Source organism: Limanda limanda, chromosome 5 (genome assembly GCF_963576545.1).
Source record: "Limanda limanda chromosome 5, fLimLim1.1, whole genome shotgun sequence".
NCBI lineage: Eukaryota > Metazoa > Chordata > Actinopteri > Pleuronectiformes > Pleuronectidae > Limanda > Limanda limanda.
The window spans coordinates 5,572,228-5,590,787 of NC_083640.1; the positions used below are offsets into that span (position 1 = coordinate 5,572,228).

The window sequence follows — 18,560 nt, forward strand, 5'->3', positions numbered from 1 at the left end:
TTAATTTCCCTTCGGGGATGAATAAAGTAATCTATCTATCTATCTATATATCTATCTATCTATCTTATTATAAAACATCGCTGGAAATAATTTAGTCGTCCGTTCTCTGTGATTTAAAGATCATTCTGCTGAGATTGTATTTAAGCTGTCTGTGTTGTTTACCTACTTTCTGTGAGGTGTGGATGTAGCATCACGCTCTCCAGTAGCAGATGTGACTAATCCAAGGAAACTAACCTCATGTCATGACTTTCCTTGACTCACCAGCACCTTCACCGATTTACCCAACTAACGAATTTGTGCAAATCTAGTGTCACGACCGTATAAAATAACAATATTCCTGTTGGCAAACATCCCATGTAGACGAGCCAACCTGCTAATAAGGCATTTTGTCAGGTCAGTCCCAGGCTAAATATAACGATTCAAAAGTCAATTACACAAGTGAGTAGGGCAAACCACAGCCTGTTAAATGTGGACATATCGAAAGTGAATGACGTTAACTTGACGAGCCAGTAAGACGTGGACTTTAGCAAGCATGCTAATTCCCATTAGCTACCTAGCATGGCAGGGAACCGCTGGTTAGCAATAGCATGCGTTAATATTAACAGGTGTTGTAGAAACAAATAAGCTCCCGTATTCTTCCTGTCAACATGTAGCCGAGTGATATGCAGTAGTTTATATGTATTATTGTTTTAATTTAAGTATTCCCACCTCCTCCGCTCTCCCCGGCTGCTGTTGCTAGGTGTCTTCTTCTCACCGCGACGGTTTCAAAATGCAGAGCGCCAGGACCCCGTTCTGTCCCACACAGTGCCTGAGCAGAATAACAGCTTAAACACAGGGACACGACACAACTTGGAACACAAACTGAGCACAAGCAGGGATGACGGATGAATAGTGCAATTTTATCATCGTTTACAACCACATCTCCCAGCACAAATGATAAAACAGGAATGAATGGATTCCAGTCTTTTGAAAAGAAGAAGAAAAAACATACAGCAAGTTAATGCATAGCCTACAGCGCAAGTGCCTCAGCAAATGTTATTGTTACATACTGATTGGAGTTACAGTGAAAGTTCAAGTTGAGTACAGTTCAATCTTCAATGTTTTTGTTGTTATTAACACCAACAAGCATTTTCAAAATATGTATTGTCCCTTTGGAAATTTGGTGTTTCAAAAACAGTTTTCCTTAGCGTGGGAATGAGCACAGCAGCTGCAGCAAAATTGCATGCAGAAATCTAAACCATCCAATGACCTCTCTACAAAAGTACTCTCAGCTTCAATTCATGGTTTTGCATTTGATATCTTGTCTTTCATCTTCTTTACACTATTAAACAGTCATGAGAAAGTTACAATCATAGAAAAAAGGAAGTGTATTTATATATTAAACCTCTGGAAACAATTAACTTATCCCATTACCCATGAAACAGCAATAACACAAGAATAACATCTGATTCAAGGGTTATTTTTTGTTAATACAGTATGTACCAAATGTAATAACAGAAAATGAACACATTTCATTGCACCTGCTGATAAAAGTAACTTTTCTGCATCGTTTTACGTCTTTCTCTCTCAGTCAGTTTAGTTTTGATCACCTACTGTGCAATGTCAGTTGATGTGACCCACTTGCTATACAATAAACCATTCTTTGCGCACACAAACAATACAACACATTACATCTTGCACACACCCTCCGCAGCAATATGTTCATCCAAACTGACTTAGTCCTTTACAGCATATTAAAGATTGCTTAAGGCTTTTTTGCGTGCGAATTACTGCAGTCCATGCTAGACAAAACACCTTCATACATAACTGAGATTAATGTTTATAGAGCTGTAGGAACCCAAGGTGATATGGTAACATCCAACATAAGAAACACTGCATTTTAACAAGAGGCCATACCAAACAAAACAGACGACAGCTGTATATGACTTGGAACTTCCTGAAAAGGAGTGATGATGTTTCATCACAAGCTTTTTTAGAAACAACATGGAAGTGTAAGCATGTCAGTTAAATCATAGTCAGGCAACTTCACTCATACACAGGCACAACGAAATGGAAGAACAGTTCATTGCCAGTCTGGTGGCAGACTCAACCATTGTTTCTGTCACCAACAACACTTAAAAATAATGTCAGCCATTATTAACCAGCATCAAAGCCACCAATTTATTTTTATAAAAGGGGGACAATGACTAAATACCTTTTAGTGAGTAAAACTGCTGAACTAAGGGGAAATCTAAGAGAGGGATCCTTTTAGTGGCTGTCAAAGGAAAAGTTGCACTTCTTAAACTCTAAATAAATAAATGTAAATTTAGCAAAAACAAAAATATAAACAACCATCAAAAAAAGGAAAGAATAAAGCTATGATATATATAGTATTACTCTGCAAAAGCACCCCTGTGCCAATGGGAGAACGCCAAATGTTGGCAGCAATTGTTAAGAGAAAGATTATGAGACTAAAAGGTGCCTTTGTGGATAAAACTCCACTCTCCCTCTATTGGCCTGAGAAAAGTTCTTCTGTTATGATTGCTGCTGTTCTTCTTCATTGTTGTTGTTTACCACCATGTCGGTTTGCGGTGTTGATGATTCTGAGATGTTGTTCTGAAGTCCCAGTTCTGTGTTTGTCCATGTGCCCACTGACTCATGTACTGTCACTGTGTGTTCCTCCATCTGCTTCTGGAGGCTGTCCATCTCCTCCCTGAGGGAAAAAAACACATCATATGTATTCTGGCTTTTGGGGAACGACACAAAATGCTTCATGAAGGTACGTTGATAATGTTCAGTCATGCAGTCAAAACAATAGGCTTACTTGAGCTGCCGGAGACAGTTGTGCAGGTTGTTGAGGGGCTCCTTGTTGACAGATGCTGATGGTTTCAGTAACTCATCCAGGAGGGAGGCAGGCACTGGGCAGTCTGGGATCTTCACTGGTGTCACAGAGTTGGATGGGCTCCCCTCACTCTTCAGCTCCATCCGCTGCTGCATCAACAACATCATTACAGGGATGGATTTAGTCATCTCTATTTAGCGGGCGTTTCTTATTTGGCGTTGCGCTTACAACACTGGCCTTTAAGTCTTTGGCTTTGTGAGCATTACTCATGCTGTAAAAATGTAGGGGTACACCCACTTGGGTAATTACATAGCGGCAAGTGGCTGTCGGCTGAAATGCTGAAAATACTAACATACTTTAGTTATAAAGTTCTTTAACTGTGCCTGATGACAGCTGAGCATTTTTTGTTCATATTGTAAAACCATCATGGCAAGACGATAAAAGAGCAACTTAATGATAAAGGGTTTCAAATGATGTAAGTTACAAAAGCTGTTTTCAGACATGAACTCCATGCAATATGTGTGGAGATTTGCCTTTCACAATGGAAGAATGCAGCAGGAGATAGTAAGTCAGAGACGTTCACAACATCATGTTATTTTCCACATCATGATGGATTTCTGCAGGACATAATCTTAATTCCGCAGCATAAAACGCATTGTTTTGACTCTAATCAACAAAAGCTCTTGAATCTCGTTGTCTTTCCAAGTCGGCATCTTCGTCAGCATCTTCTGACATCTCTTTGTCATTCTGTGATATTGTTTTTCTTCTAATTTCCCACCCGTCACATATTCAAAACATCATGTACATGCCCACTCACTCGCTGTGAATTTTCTGAAATTGTTCCTGCTGTACTTTCACAAGGGCTCACACATTTTCCAGACATTTTACTTTGCTGCTTGGAAAAATGGACAAGTCAACAGATTCTAACCTTTGTTTTTTCACATGGAGCCCTCCAAAAAATTCCATGCACCTCAGTACATATCTCAAAGCTGATTCAGAAGCTTATTAGTCAAGTAGAAATGTTTGCCCAGTCTGTAGTCTGCAGACCTCTTGAGAAAACAAACTAATAAACTTGGGAAATCTTTTCAAAAAGAAGTAACAGTGTGTTACCTTCCTCAGGCGGCTCTGTTTGAGGTCCTGTTTGAATTGCTGGTTCTGCAGCAGGACAGTCTTCATGCTGTTCCTCAGTTCACCCACTTTGGCCTGCAGCATAAACTTGTCCTTCCTGGTGCCGCTCAGCTCCTCCTGCACTGACTCCAGCTCCACCTTGATGTTCTGAGCCCCGACAGATCATTTTGTTTATTATAAACCATTTTCAAAACAGGCTAGGTGATTGTAATCATAAATTCAGTACTGAATCGATTACAGTGCTCACTTCATCCTGTGTTTCCCTCTCGACTCCAATTATACTTTAGTAAATATTATTTTTACGATTTGCAAATACAACAATATTCAATTTCTTATGAACTTGACCGCTTTGTGTCCATATTGTAAAATGTAGTGAGAACTTGCCCCCAGAGCTGTCTGTAGGTTGTCCAGCTCCCTGTGATGACACTGCTCCATCATCTCCACCTGCTGGCGCTGAGCTTCAATCTCCCTCTGCCTCTGCTCCACCTCCCACTTCAGGTCTTCAACCTGAACAAACAGTCAACGTTAGTCATCGGTTAATCACCAATAACAAGTGATGGGTCAAACTGAAGTGAAACAGATTTCTAGAAAAGTGGGACCCTAAACCCTGTCGATAAAACAGTGCATGAATAAAATGTCCTTTTAAGATTAAATTCCGACAAATCCAAAATTATATAAAAATACAAACTGCATCATGTCAATTATATCAGAAGTAGATGACCATGGCTTCTAATAAAATATCAGCCTGACTCTGCTTCAGAATCAGTACCTCTTGGTGAGTGAGCGGCTGCTTGGCCAGTTCCTCGCCCAGTTGTTTCTGGAGGATCTGGAGCTGTGAATGAGCCTCACTCAGCTCCTCCTGGAACCGAGAAACCTCCTGAGCATGCTGTTCATCCTGAGCCCTGCAGAGTACAACATATGCACTGATAAATGACTGGTAACACATACAACTACGGCAGCTTTTACAACATCAAATTAGATTTAAAGTCATTGAATTATTTTTTAGAGACAGATGATCGTACTGTAGGTTGAGTGATTCCCTCTGCAGTGATTTGACCAGGTCCTCTTTGGCCTGCAGGTCCTTCTTGATCTCCGACAGCTCCAGCATGGCCGCCCTGTAGTGCCGTCTATTGTGGGCTGCCTCAGCCTTTGCTGCTGCCACCTAAAGGACACAACATATTATTACAGCCTGAAAGAAATCCAAATATTCAGGACCCTAACCCTAAAACAACTGATAAAAGCTATTGACTTCCTAAAGACGAATGTAAAAATTTTGCTTTCTAATATTTATGGTTTCTTTAGATGCTCCTTCAGATTGAAATATATTCAAATTATAGACTCCATTAAATTATTTGACTAGCAAATGATGTTGAGTTTGAATTTCAACTCAATGAGGAGAAAATCCTGCATCTTATTAGAACTCCTACCTGTTCCTTCAGGTCCTTGACTTTGGTTTTCTCTTTTTCCAAGGAAAGCTGCAGAGTTTGTACTGCCTGCTTCATTTGCTGGTCCTCCTCTTCTTTACGCTTCAGAACAGCTTGGACCTAGAACAATGAACAAAAATAAATCAACATTCTCATCATTAATCTGGTGTATATTTCTGTATTCTTTAAATACAATTAAAAATGTTTTACCTGTAAGTTGAGTTGGACAAGATCTGCTTCCCTCTTGGCGAGGGCAGACTCCAAAATGTTGGAATGCTCCCGCAGTGTATTGTGGGACTGTGCCAATCCAACCAATTTCCCTTTTTCATGCTCCAGCTCAAGTGCTAGCTTCTTGTTGGCATCTTCTAACTTCCTGATCCGCTTCTTGAAGCACCGTGACTCTTGAAGCTGTGAGATGGCAAAAATACAACACAACCTAAATGAATGCATTGATTTAAGAACATAGGGCTCACACGTACATGGTAATTTTCAAAAGAGGAAATCATATTTTCCCAATAAACCAGAAAGAGCAGTTCCAAATAAATGAACCGATTAACATAAACTGATCAATTATTTTATAGTTGTTCACCTCATCCTCGAGCTCCATCACCTTCTCCTGGTAATCCTCCAGCTCTGTGGAGGTGAGGTTAATCACTTCCTGCAGCTCCCTTTCGAGCATAGACTTGCTGCTGGTCACAACCTGCAGCTCCTCTTGCAGAGCCTTTATCTTATCCTGAATGGAAAATACAACCCTCTTAAACTGCATAGCATACCACAAAAAAGAATACAGTGCATTTACACATTCAGTAAAAGCTGTATCAAACACAATAACTCATTATTTTCCACAAGCATATCAGTTATCAAGTGTGCGTAAGATGTGCTCTCCAGTGTGCATAGATTCGGTTCTTATATATGAACAAATCCCGGATAAGAAAACCTCGGTGAATGTCAGAATCTACAAGTGGGTTTAAAGAACAGTTGGTCAATGAGGCCCATTGTCTTTCCAGGCTTCTTCCATGTTTATGGCTCCACTTTTTCTTCACAAGATATTTGCATTCTTTTTGTATGTTTCAGTTTTGAGTCTGTTACGCGTAGAAATGTCATAGTCGCCCGCTCATAGCGAATTCTCCAGATATTGCTATTCTTCTATTCTCACATGGGCTCATTCGAACTTTCCAGGGAGTTGTTACCCGGGGATCTTGCAGGAAAAACTCCAGAGCTACAGACTCTGACTTTTGTCTTCTCACATACAATCCATCCGGAACATTTCAGGAGAATACCTTATAACAAAGGAATATGAGGACTTTTACTCAATGTTTAAACGCTACACTTCTCTACTCTGAGGCAAACTTTACGTTGTTACAATGAATTTTTGAAGGAAGTCTGGCAGGCTTGAACAGTACCTGTAAGACCTGGCTGTTTCCCCCATCAGCCACCTGGGCCTTGAGTTTGACCAGTTCTGCGTCGGTCACCTCCTTTTCCATCAGGGCCTCTTGGAGCCTCCTGCTCAGGATGCCCACGGCGTTCTCGTAGGCCTTATGTTTGGCCTTCATCTCCTTCTGAGCACTGGTCAAATCCGTGCCCAGCCGCTTAACACGCACCTTCTGCTCTGAGATGGCCCTATTTGATGCATATAAGCAAATAAGTTAAAATTGTCCATAGAGATACTATGTTCACAGCTCACAGCAGACCAAACAAACACATGGACACAAGATGTAGGTGTGATGACTGTACAATCCAAATCATATTTTACTTACAGATAAAGATGACACAGAAGACACTCATGTGCTGACTCATGGGTTTATGTGGAGATCATGGATTGTGTAATCAATATCCCATATTTGTGTGTATAAATAGCACATGACTACAGAGATATTCATCATTGCTGTGGGAATCATTCAGGCTCCACAACACAATGACTCACTTTTTGGCTTCACCCTCCAGTTGCTCCACCTGTTTCCTGAGGCCCTCGTTGTCTTGCGTCACTGCTGCTAGCTGATTCTGGTCAAACTGTAGAGACTAGAACGAGAGGAAAACAGAAAGCCTAACATTACAACACAAAAAACTGACTTCTTTTTAACTTGAATTTTAAAATAGTTTGTATGGTAAATTCAGTGGGAAACGTTAAATATCTCTACCTGGACCTGCAGTTCTAGTTGACCCCTTTCATCCTGAATGGTTTGCAGATGAGCCTCCATGTTACACATCTGCTCCTGGACTCTCACCACCTCCTTCTGCAGCCGGACCTGTTCTAACTCGGCCTTCTGCTTCTCCCCCTCGACGCCCAGCAGCTCCTGCTTCAGGTCCTTCACCTCCGTCAACAGACGCTTTTTGGTGGACTTGAGCTCACTGATCAGCTGGTCTTTGGAGCTGGTGTCCCGGCGGTAAGCTTCCACCATCACCTGTGAAGTCAATGACATTGTGTGTCTCATGAGGGGTTTACATCAAACAGAAACCAAATGAAGTGAGTATTTTTCTCCTTTCAAAGAGAGTGAGTAGGCTTGCTCATGTTTATCTCAACTGAGGCAATTTCCCAGCGAACTGTAGGAGAGAGAGCTGTGACAGGATTGGAATCACACACACACACTGCATCATCTTGAGGCTCGAGTTATACATTTTACTGAAGAAAGTCTATACAGTGGCGAGAACGTGAAGCATCAGGAATAACATGCAATCAGACATATGTGTATGGTCAGTTCTTGATCTAAGTTATAATAATGAATGACACAACAATCCATTTGTATTGATAACTCAATCTATATCCAGGTAGAATTCATCATTCAGTGTAGGCCAAAAAATATTAAATAAATACAAAATAAAAACTGCAGTAAGTTAATTACAATTCAACCAAAGCTAACGGGAGTCATGATGAGGTAATTTGTTATTCATGAGAAACACGTGGTGATGTGAACAATTCTTCACAAAAAAAGACTTTTCCACAGTGAGACAAGCAGTCGATAAATGGAGGCGATACAGCTCTGCGGCTGCTCTCACTAGATGTGGACGCCCACTGCATTCTCCAAAAAGCAGTAAGCAGAATGTTTAATGAGGCAAAAATATTGAGCAACAAACAGGGTAACAGCTAAAGATTTTAAGGAATTGTTGGAGCTGATTAAAATCTGTGGCCATGACCATATGCAAATCATGGTGCATAATTGCATGGAGCACTTTCCCATACCAAGGACAGCACAGACAAAGCTTCCTCTCTCCAAAAAACATCACTTTGCACTGGAACTTCACTAAAGAGCCCTTTGAAACAACACAAGACTAATGCCAAAATGTTTTGTGGACTGATGAGACTAAAGTTGACTTGGTTGTGAGGAACACGCAGCTGTGTGTTATGTGTGATGTGAAGAGGGCACTGTATATGAACTTGACATCATCATCCCAGCGGGGAAACAGCTAAGAGGGACTAGGGAGTGCTATAATCTGGGGCTTTGCTTATGATCCACGGCCGGGACAGCTCAACATCATCGTAAAGGAAAAGATTATGAGCACATCATAAAAATAAAAATGTAAGGTTGGCTGTCTGCCAGCTGAAGTTCAGTAGAAGTTGGGTGATGCAGCAGGACAATGACCCTGTTTATCAAAACCTACTATAGAATGTACTATAGTGGAGTATCCTAGCCAGATAAGAATGAGATGTTCGATCCAGACATCCTGAGAATATATGGGAACAATAGTAGTAATAGTCTGATCCACAAGCACATGCATGTTTTAAATTATGTGTGTCTAAACAAAAGAGGTTTCTGTCAGGTAATAAATCCATGAATGTATGAACAGCTGCATAAGTGTACCACAGAAAATATAATGAAATCTGATTATATCAAACATGATTAGAAAAAAAGGACTGAATCTGTCAATTCAGAGAAAAGTCCTGCTGCAGTTTGCCACTTCACTCCTATTTATGTCAATATTTTAGATGCAATGTAGAGAAAATTGTTTGCTGATATGCAGAAAGTTTAGTACCAGAGTTACAGCAATTAGATTTTCATGGATTCCAGTCTGAATTGAATCAAAGTTGAATCTTCATCCATGATATTTAAGATGGTCTCCAAAAACTAGGACGGTATATGACAAGAAGGACATTTCTGTCATTCTGTCATTTGACTTCACCCACTTTATGACAGCCTGTCATTGTAAAATGAGCAGCATCCTCCATTGCTCAATTCACCGAGGCCTGTCAACCAGCACTTTGGGCATTGTTCAGAAATGACAGCCATCTGGTTCTACAATACATCCTCCCACGATCGCTCAGGACTTAGCTGGCTGAGGGATTTCTGACAAGTGTTTTATAAATGTATGTTAAGTCTCAACTTCTTTCTGGCTTCTACAAATGATACGTTGTAGGAGAGAGATGGACACGATCACAGGTAGGAGCCAGGGAGATGTCTTACCTTCTGCTGTTGGAACTGCTCCTTAAATTTCTGAGCTTGTTTTTTCAGGACACTATTTTCTTGTTGGAGAGTTTCAATCTGAAATAATGCAAAAATTGTATTCACTACATGATGGTGGAGAGGTAATCCATAAGGAAAAATAATCATATGCATAATACTATTTGATTAAGAATGACTAAATTACTGAATTCCAGTCCAAATTGATGTCGATGATACAAACACACATTCTACCATGTGTACATACACAATTGCTGGTCACCATGGTATCAAACCATATCTAACTCAAGCTGTCAACATTTGTAGATTGGAATATGATGATGACCAAACCCACAGGGTTATGTCAATATTTGTTGTACAGTTACTGGTAATGCATGTGATGATTTCTCCCTGCTTGAGTATTTAGTTTTAATTATTTGACCTCACATTCTCATACCTGGTTGGTTTTGACCTGGACGTCCTGTCTGAGCTGATCTAAGACATCTGATGCCACCAGAACATCCTCTCCGAGCCGCTCAGCGCCCTCGTCAAGCTGACTCTTGTCGGCCCGTGCTGCTTGAAGCGCTACCTCCAGGACAATCTTCTCGTTCTGGAGGAACTGGATGTTGTCGTCCTTTGCGTTGCCCTCTGCCTGCAGCTCAGCCAGCTGGGCATCCAGCTCCAGGTAGCGGGCCTCTAGCTGGTTGATGGACTGCTCTTTGGTTTGCAGGTTCTCCTGAGTGGTTGTCAGCTGGCGCATCAGCTCCAGATGTTCTTTCTGGAGTGACTGCAGCTGCACGTCCTTCTGGGAAAGGCTCAACTTCACCTGAGAAAGAAAGAGCCAGACAATTTAGAGAAGAATACACAAAGAATTTAACCAACAACCCAAGGATAACAACACGTTATGGTTACATTTGGCATGACTACCTGCTCAAGTTCCCTCTCCAGGGTGCTGGCTGTGTTGGCCAGTTTTAATAAGCGCTCTTGCTCTTCCTCAAACTCCTCCAGTTTGTGCTGCAGGTCGTCTTCCACCATGGTCTTTGCATCCTGGATTTGCTTGAAAGATGCTTCCTGGGTCAGCATGTCAGCCTACATCAAAAAGGTTTTAAATCATGTGGTCAATTCAATAAAAAGCATTTCTCTAAATTTGGTTATTTAAAAAAACAAAAAGTGTCTGGCTGAATAATAACTTTTATACGGGTTGTTTTAGAAATATAGACTTAAGAAAAATAATGATGGTATAAGGTCAGACAGGGATGTTGGAGAATATACCTCAATGCTCTGCAGCTGAACAGCGATACGCTCTTTTTCTTTGATGGAGCGATGTTGCGACTCAGTGAGCTGGTGAGACAGTGTCACATTCTCCAGCTTCAGATGTTCCAGAGTACCAAACTGATTCATCTGTCCAGCCTAGGAAAAAAAAGATGAAATATAGGATGTCTCATCTTTGACTTGTCATGCCATGTCTGTCTAATGTGTGGCATGATGAAAAAATTCAAAAGGCATCAACTTAGAAGCCCTCACCTGCATGTTGGCCATTTCTCCTTGCAGTCGTACCCTAGCCTCCTGGGCCAGTGCCAGCTGCTGCTGGTACCACTGTCTGACCTGCTGGAGCGAGTCGATCTCAGCCTGGGAGGTTTTCATCCTGCTCTGCAGGGTGCTGCGCTCCAGCTGAACCTGCTGCAGCTGGTTCTGAAGACCACCCATCTGCTGACGCAACTCCTGAACTGCATAAGCATGACACCAAAACACCTACTTTAACAACAGGGGTGATGGTGACAACATCTTTTGAAACTCTGCTCTCTAGGTCTCCATCAATCACCTGTATTATCTCTTATGACCACAGTGTTTTGCATCTCCTCCACCTTCCCCATCAGCCTGTTGTATTGATCCTCAGCCACCTTCAGGTCATTGCTTAATGACGCTAGACTGGCATTCTTGTTTTCCAGACTTCCCTGAAGTTCCACCATGGCTTTCTCTAGCTGGCCACAGTTCTGCCGCAGCGTTCCAACCTGTGAAGTGAGGGCGATCCGTCTGTCCTGGCTCACCTGAGCCTCCTCATTCTTCACATGCAGCTGAGCATTGACTGTAGCCAGCTGGGCCTGAAGCTCTGTCTTCTCTTTGAGAGCCTGAAGGACAGATAACTTTGGTCAGAACTTAAACAAACTCATTCTCAGTGATTCTAGTATAGTGTCATTAGCTTGGCAGCATACACAGGTAAGTAAACTGCCACTAAGCTCAATGTAATCTTTTTTTCCATGCTGTGACACATTGGTATTTATCAGCAGTACTCATTATGGTGTTACATTGTTGTAAATAATTGAAGGCAAGTTGTGTTTATGCAAACACAGACAGTCCTATTAGTGCTCTAAAGTGGGGAAATTTATGTGCATGAAAAAACTGTTTAAAAGTACAAAAAAGGAGTAAACAGCCCTGCCACCGGTACTGAGAGGCTATACTTATGCACCAGAGAACCTTGAGCACTTTCTATCATGCACACAATTAATAATGCTGTATATACTTTGTCCAGAGGCAGTGGGAAATACGATTATAGAAATCAATTTGTTATTTAACCTGATTGGCCTCCGATGACAAGGACTCCAGCTGGCCCGCAAGTCTCATTTTCTCTTTGAGCACTTGGAGCATTTCATCATGGCCCATCACTGAACTCTCCAAAGAGACACTGAAAAATATTTAAACAGATATGAACGTCAATGGAGGCTAACCGTTTTTATTATCACAATAATTACTTTAAGTGGACATTTGAAGTTTTGTTTTGTTATTCATGTGATCCATATCTGATGTTGACAAATACCTGCTGGAGAAACTGTCCCTGCGGCTCCGAGGCTCTGCTGTCCCTTCTCTCCGCTGCTCCAGATCCAGCAGGTGCTGCTCTTCGCTGGCCGCCTGCAGCACCTCCTGCAGGGAAGGGAACTGACCCATGGCCTCAGCGGCGATCTCCCTCCCCTCCACTGTGTAGGGCCCCTGCTGTCTTTCCACTGCTGCAGAGAGCATAGCGTACGTCCCCCTGGTGGACACGCTGCTGTAGGACGAGCTGTCGCTGTCGTTGCCGTCGTTCCCTGGCCTCGTTCCCGACTCGCTGCCGTCAATTTCTGAGACATTGTCCCCGATTTGGAACGGAGAGCCAGGCTGTGCATCCTTCTCACAGGTGCTCCCCTCTGACATCACACTAACCTCAGACAGCGTGGACACAGAGCTAATGGTGGACTGGAGGGAGGTCATTGTGTTGTCTGTTGTCCTTACTCCACCTCCTCCACCACCTCCTCCTCCACCACCACCATCATCATTCTCAGGAGACTTGTAGTCCGCCAAGGAGTGAATCTTGCTGGGCCGGGGTGACTTGGACTTCCTCTCCTTGGAGGGTGGAATTCCCAAGCTACCCAGTTTGGGACCACGTGGGACACTGGTCCTCATGTAGGAATATTCCGTGGTCATGGCTTGAGTGCTGGCCCGGGGCAGACCCTCAGGATGCAGCATGAGCTCTGGATCCAGTGTGCTGAAGGGCCTGGGCTTGGAGGAGGTGGGGTGAGACTAGAAAACAGATGGAAAGAAAGAATAAAAGTATGTCATGGCAACAAATTAGAGCTATATATATATATATATATATATAGGATTTTTGGATTGCAATTACCAACAGACTTCACTTGAGTTCCTACTAAAACAAATCTTCACTAATGGCAGAACCTCCCACCCAACAAATGAATAAATTGGGTCATGAACTAGAATATCTAAGATAGATAGATTTCTTCCAAATCTGTTTATTGCTAAAAATTTCGCTAACAAAATGGGAAGGCAACAAGGCTGGAAGGATGACATGGGTGGCTGAGGAAACATGAGAATATTGAAATTGAATCAATTGAAGGTTAACCTGGTTATATTTAAAGTTGTGATCAAATTTAGTGCGGTCTTTAACCCGACAGCAACTCGAGGTACTCACCCTCTCCTTATGTCTTTGGACTCTGTACTGTTTGAGCTGCTCCTCCAGGCGCCGGCGAGCATCCAGGCGAATCCTCTCCTCATTCTCCATCTCCATTGATGGCTTCTGGTTGGCTATAGCTACAGAAAAAAGAATGATCATCAAATCAGACTTCTATAAATGCACTGAATAAATGTGAAATGCATCAAATATGTGCATGTGCCATCAAAAAGAGACTATATGATTCTTTATGTAATGCTGTATAGTTTATATAGTAATGTATAGTAATGTTATGAAGCCAGAAATATCACCTTAAGGCTCAATTTAGTTATGCTATTCAAGTGTTGTGAACGTAGGAACAATGCTTTAAAATAGCACCAAAAAGGGAACATAACAGAGGGATTAGTTCAAAAATACAGCCATTAGTCCACATTCTATTCCAACTGAAGCACCCACACCAAATTCAAATCAGGATATTAAATGCCTGTGGGAGTTGAAGAAAGAAGATGGACTCAAACAACTAAAAGGCATTCCCACCGAATCCATCTGTTCAGATAATACACACAAGGGAGTTAATAATAATGTTAGCACGATCCGTAAAAAACAAAACTTTCCCACAGAAAAGTGCAGGGAGGGTTTAGTAGGGGGGATTCACTCCACATGCGTTTATGCTTACACAATTCAGTCTCCTGCATAGGCATACTGAGTCTGAGGGACTGCAATGCATCACCCGTGTGAACCGTGACCACAGCACTAGCCCCCTCAGACTTCTCTAGCATCAGGGGTTGATAAGCAGCCACACCTTGGGAGTCCTCTTGGGTCTGGGAGTTGACAGGGGAGCTGGTGCTCTGCGGTGGTGCTGTCGGGTGCAGAGACCCGTTCATACGGATGTGCCCTGTAGCACCAAAACCTTCGGCCAGTCCATCACCATTTGACATCACCCCTGAACTAACAGGACCTGCAAGAGGAATGGGAGAATTGTGACAAAAGTCACAATACGGTCTCCAGAACTAGACTAAAGTGGATGTGATTAGCTTGGCAAACTGGCTGGACAACTCTGTCAAGCTTCATTTGCATTAGTGAAAGAAAGGCAGCTATAAAAACGTGGCTACTAAAGCATCTCTTACGCTGCACCTACTCGTATTGAGGAGGACAAATACCCGGGCTCACCTTGCAAGGCAAACTGCTTTAAAGGCTCTGAAAACCTGTTTGTTATTAATTAATAAATATTTAATATTGTAATTAGAATCCAGGCTTAAAGTACAAATTCAAACATTGCGGTTACAATAATCTCAAACTATAAAAGGAATCTCATTCTCCCTGAAGGGGAAAAACAGATTCAACATATTAAACATGGAACGCACAGTTTAGTCTGTGAAAACGCTTCCATGTGCTTGTGGTTCTATTTGTGGCTTTGTCAAGTTTGTGCAGAAACCTCAACCTGTCTGATTTCACCTGTTAGGCTATAACCATCTGTAACTTCGAGAATTTGTATTCTAACCGTCTTTTGTGTGTCATCCAAATTAGCTGAAATTTCCAGTTTGTTTGTTTTGTTTGTTGTATCTTAAACGTAAACTCCATAAGATTATAGTTACCCTCTGATGATGATTATTTAGAATTCAGTTCAGCTATTTAATGCATTAGTGCAAAGAGCTGTGTAACATTGTAGAAGGCCTCGGGCTTTGTAGTAGACAGTGAAACAGGTCATGCATGGTGTTGGATAATGGAGAGCCTAGTCATATGGCCTAAAGGGGAGAAGTTTGCAGATTGGCATCAAGAGTCCAAAACAAGTATAACAAAGCATGAAGACAAACTTCTTTGTTATATTCTTGAAAGAATGTAATAAATATATTATATATGTATTAACTAACCTACAACAGTTAGCATCTTGCATAAGTTCACACAGAAAAAAGAAAAAACATATTGTAAACACTCTTTAACCATTAACTCATGCTGTCGGCAGACTCGGGACATATCACTGCATATGAGAGAAAAAATCATGACTCACCATTACAAATATTCCCTTTTGTGTTTTGTGTGTTATCCTGTCCTTGTTGGTCCAATTGTGTTTTCCCTTCTATAGTGTGGGCTTCAGTGTCTTTGGATTTTATAACTAGGTCTTCTTGAAAAACACTGGCCTCCATTTGTACTGCTTCTGACTGGTTGGTTTTAATATCCATTAGGAAGCTGAACAGTCAGAGCACTGCGGGTGCACCTCTGGAAAGAACGATTCACAAAACCATCTTGGGAGGCCGGCCAGCTGGAAGCACGTCCAACACTCGTGATCACAGGCAGCACTGAAGACAGAAAACATCCAGTTAGACAATTGACAGGAGTGTCTCCTTGCACTGTGTACCCTGTACAACACTCCGCTCCATATACTGGAACACTTACTTCACATTATATGTGATATGTGTTAATATAAACCATATTGATATTATATATCATTTTATACAATAATATTGTCTTTTGCACACTCTGTCTACATATTCTTACACTCATAGTATATTATATTATCTATTGTATAGTCAAATACTTATATTTATACCTCTTCTATATATCATATTATATTATATCATACTCTTTGTATATTATTTGTATATATAAGTCTATATACACATATTTATACATGTGTACATGTTATTATTATTATATATACTGTTGCTGCCATTATTACTATAAACTGCTATTATATTGGTATAATTACTATCATATATAAATATATATTATGTTATAGTATATACTATATATACTGTACTATTTGTATATACTGTCTAACAATAACATTACCATCATATCATCAGTACTATTACCATCATCTTGCCACTGCACCTTATCTACCTATTTATCTTGTGTTTCTGTTTTTATTCTTTCTACCTCAATATTTTTTATTTTATTCTATTGTATTGTATTTTATTGTATTCAAATATACCGGCTGCTATGACGACTTAATTTCCCTTTGGTGATGAATAAAGTAATCTATCTATCTATCTATCTATCTATCTATCTATCTATCTATCTATCTATCTAGGAGACTATGACGCAAGAAGACGATAAACATACATCACAGAGGAATGTGTGGCTCTTCACAAGTGACACCAACAATGTTATGTAAGAACGCAACTTGCTTCAATTTACACATAAGCCTGAGTCAAGGGCTAACAAGCTGGGCTGGTAGTTAAGTAGATTGAGCAGTTAAATATAGATTAACTAGCAACCAACACTAACATCACACAGAGAGAGAATAATACAAACTGTGATAACAAATGCAACAGATCGAAACTCATCTAAAGCTCAATCAGAACGAGTTAATATAATCAGTGTAGGAATCTGCTGATAAGTAGAGACCAATGTTGTGTGACCAGCTCTGAGGACGACTCATGTTGATGTAAATAGGGCTGTAGCCTGTTGTCTACCTTACTGCGGTGGGAAAGAGGCGGTGTTTTGTGTTTTAATAACGTTTCTCTTATGACATATTGATCCAGGAAGTTCCAATCTGTGAATATGTTTCCACCTTTACCGGGCTGTCAGACACAGACTCACACAAGCAATTCACTGTCAGGCTTTTTCAAATGTCGATTTAAGACTGTGGAGAATATCGGTTTCAATCAATCAATCAATCAATCGAGAGACACATGTGAGGGATCCCTCTCCCAGGACGGACAGAAGTGCAAAAGATGTCAAGTGTAGGAAAACATCATCGGGATTAAAGTTTTTTAGCAGCATCGATGAGGGTAAACATTTTTGAAGGATAACTTCAATACTATATGTCAAGTAGTCCTGCTGCAGCAGCTCTAGATCAGCAAAATATTAAGCCCCACATACAAATGTGCATCTGTCAACAAGCGATGCAGGATTAGCACTTCTGGTTTTCAGACTCTGCCACTGGAGGTGTGCGGATGAACATTCAAGTCACACTATTATCTTAAACTATTGGTCTTTAGCTTTCACAGATAACTTGACTCGGCAGTTGAGTTGCTAAATTCAACGCTTGCTATCTCCGATCGGCTCCGTGTAACATCGTAGAAACCGCTTGTGTCTCAAAAGAACGAGACAGCCATCAATAAACGTAAAACCTTAAAGCTGCTACGTAGCACTTAGGCGTTGGCTAGCTTTAGTTCATCTCTACCAGCTAACGACAAGGATGCTACATACACTGAACGGCCGGTGAATATAAATGAAGCTCGCTGATGCTAACCAGACAGCTAGCTAGGTGTGTTTACGACGGGAGCTGTCAAGCTAAATGAGCTAACATGCTAACTGGAGACGCCAGCAGTCGGTGCAGGAGCGAATTCACAAATATTCCAAGGTAATTCAACGAGTTACCCACTGGGGCGTGAACCTGTTACAAACCCCGAGTGCAAATGACCCAATGACAGCTTCGGTAAATGCGATAAAAGACATTAAACGCTCACCTTTCTGCGAGCTTCGCCTTTTACTACGTGGCTGTTTGGTTTCCGTCCCTTTAAACGTCCGACTAGAAACAGAGGGCGCGGACAATTAAGTACCTGCGAAAACAGATGAAGCTTGTGAGAGAGCGGAGGGTTTTTACTGTTATTTAAATACAAAACCTACTGTGTTCTTTCTATGAGATAGTGATGGTGCACATTTATGGCGACGACCGTAACATTGCACGAAATAAATGTTAAATTAACACATTATATCATATCATATCATATTATACTGCATTACATTGCATATTGCAATCTGACACTGTTCACTGTTTTGCATTTTGCATTTCCGATTTACTTCTTTACTTATATCTGTTATCTTTTATATATTTTTATTCAGAAATGTTTATGTCAAAATTAACGTTACTTTGTATAAATATTGGTAAAAAGTGAGTATATAAGAAGTAAACAGTGAGTAAATATATA

The 18,560-nt window shown here is 41.1% G+C and overlaps 1 protein-coding gene across 3 annotated transcripts; it reads right to left on the minus strand.

The window, feature by feature from the left end:
• Positions 1-878: 878 nt before the first annotated feature.
• On the minus strand, positions 879-18,147 carry golga3 (golgin A3). Of its 3 annotated transcripts, none has more exons than XM_061071348.1 (24): positions 18,099-18,147; positions 15,692-15,980; positions 14,486-14,641; positions 13,705-13,823; positions 12,562-13,298; positions 12,321-12,429; positions 11,569-11,875; positions 11,271-11,473; positions 11,019-11,156; positions 10,674-10,835; positions 10,204-10,572; positions 9,771-9,848; positions 7,512-7,775; positions 7,298-7,392; positions 6,777-6,993; positions 5,963-6,106; positions 5,584-5,781; positions 5,377-5,493; positions 4,972-5,111; positions 4,719-4,851; positions 4,334-4,456; positions 3,932-4,096; positions 2,804-2,970; positions 879-2,692 (listed from the first exon to the last, which is right to left on the minus strand). In XM_061071348.1, exons 2-24 carry the CDS (start codon positions 15,861-15,863, stop codon positions 2,515-2,517), a joined length of 4,491 nt encoding a protein of 1,496 aa, XP_060927331.1. In that variant the 5' UTR covers positions 15,864-15,980; positions 18,099-18,147; the 3' UTR covers positions 879-2,514. The 3 variants fall into 3 exon arrangements, with proteins under 3 accessions (XP_060927331.1, XP_060927330.1, XP_060927329.1); XM_061071347.1 differs by having other exon boundaries at positions 2,804-2,967; positions 14,360-14,641; XM_061071346.1 differs by having other exon boundaries at positions 14,360-14,641.
• Positions 18,148-18,560: the final 413 nt, after the last annotated feature.

Bases quoted from the DNA above. Each gene is read 5' to 3' on its own strand.
- golga3 (XM_061071346.1), bottom strand. From the start codon at position 15,863: ATGGATATTAAAACCAACCAGTCAGAAGCAGTACAAATGGAGGCCAGT. The intron at 13,824-14,359 runs GTAAGCATAAAC...TTTTTTCTGTAG, and splicing joins TATGCAGGAGACTGAATTGT to CTATAGCCAACCAGAAGCCA. The intron at 4,457-4,718 runs GTACTGATTCTG...CTGTTTGTTCAG, and splicing joins AGCCGCTCACTCACCAAGAG to GTTGAAGACCTGAAGTGGGA.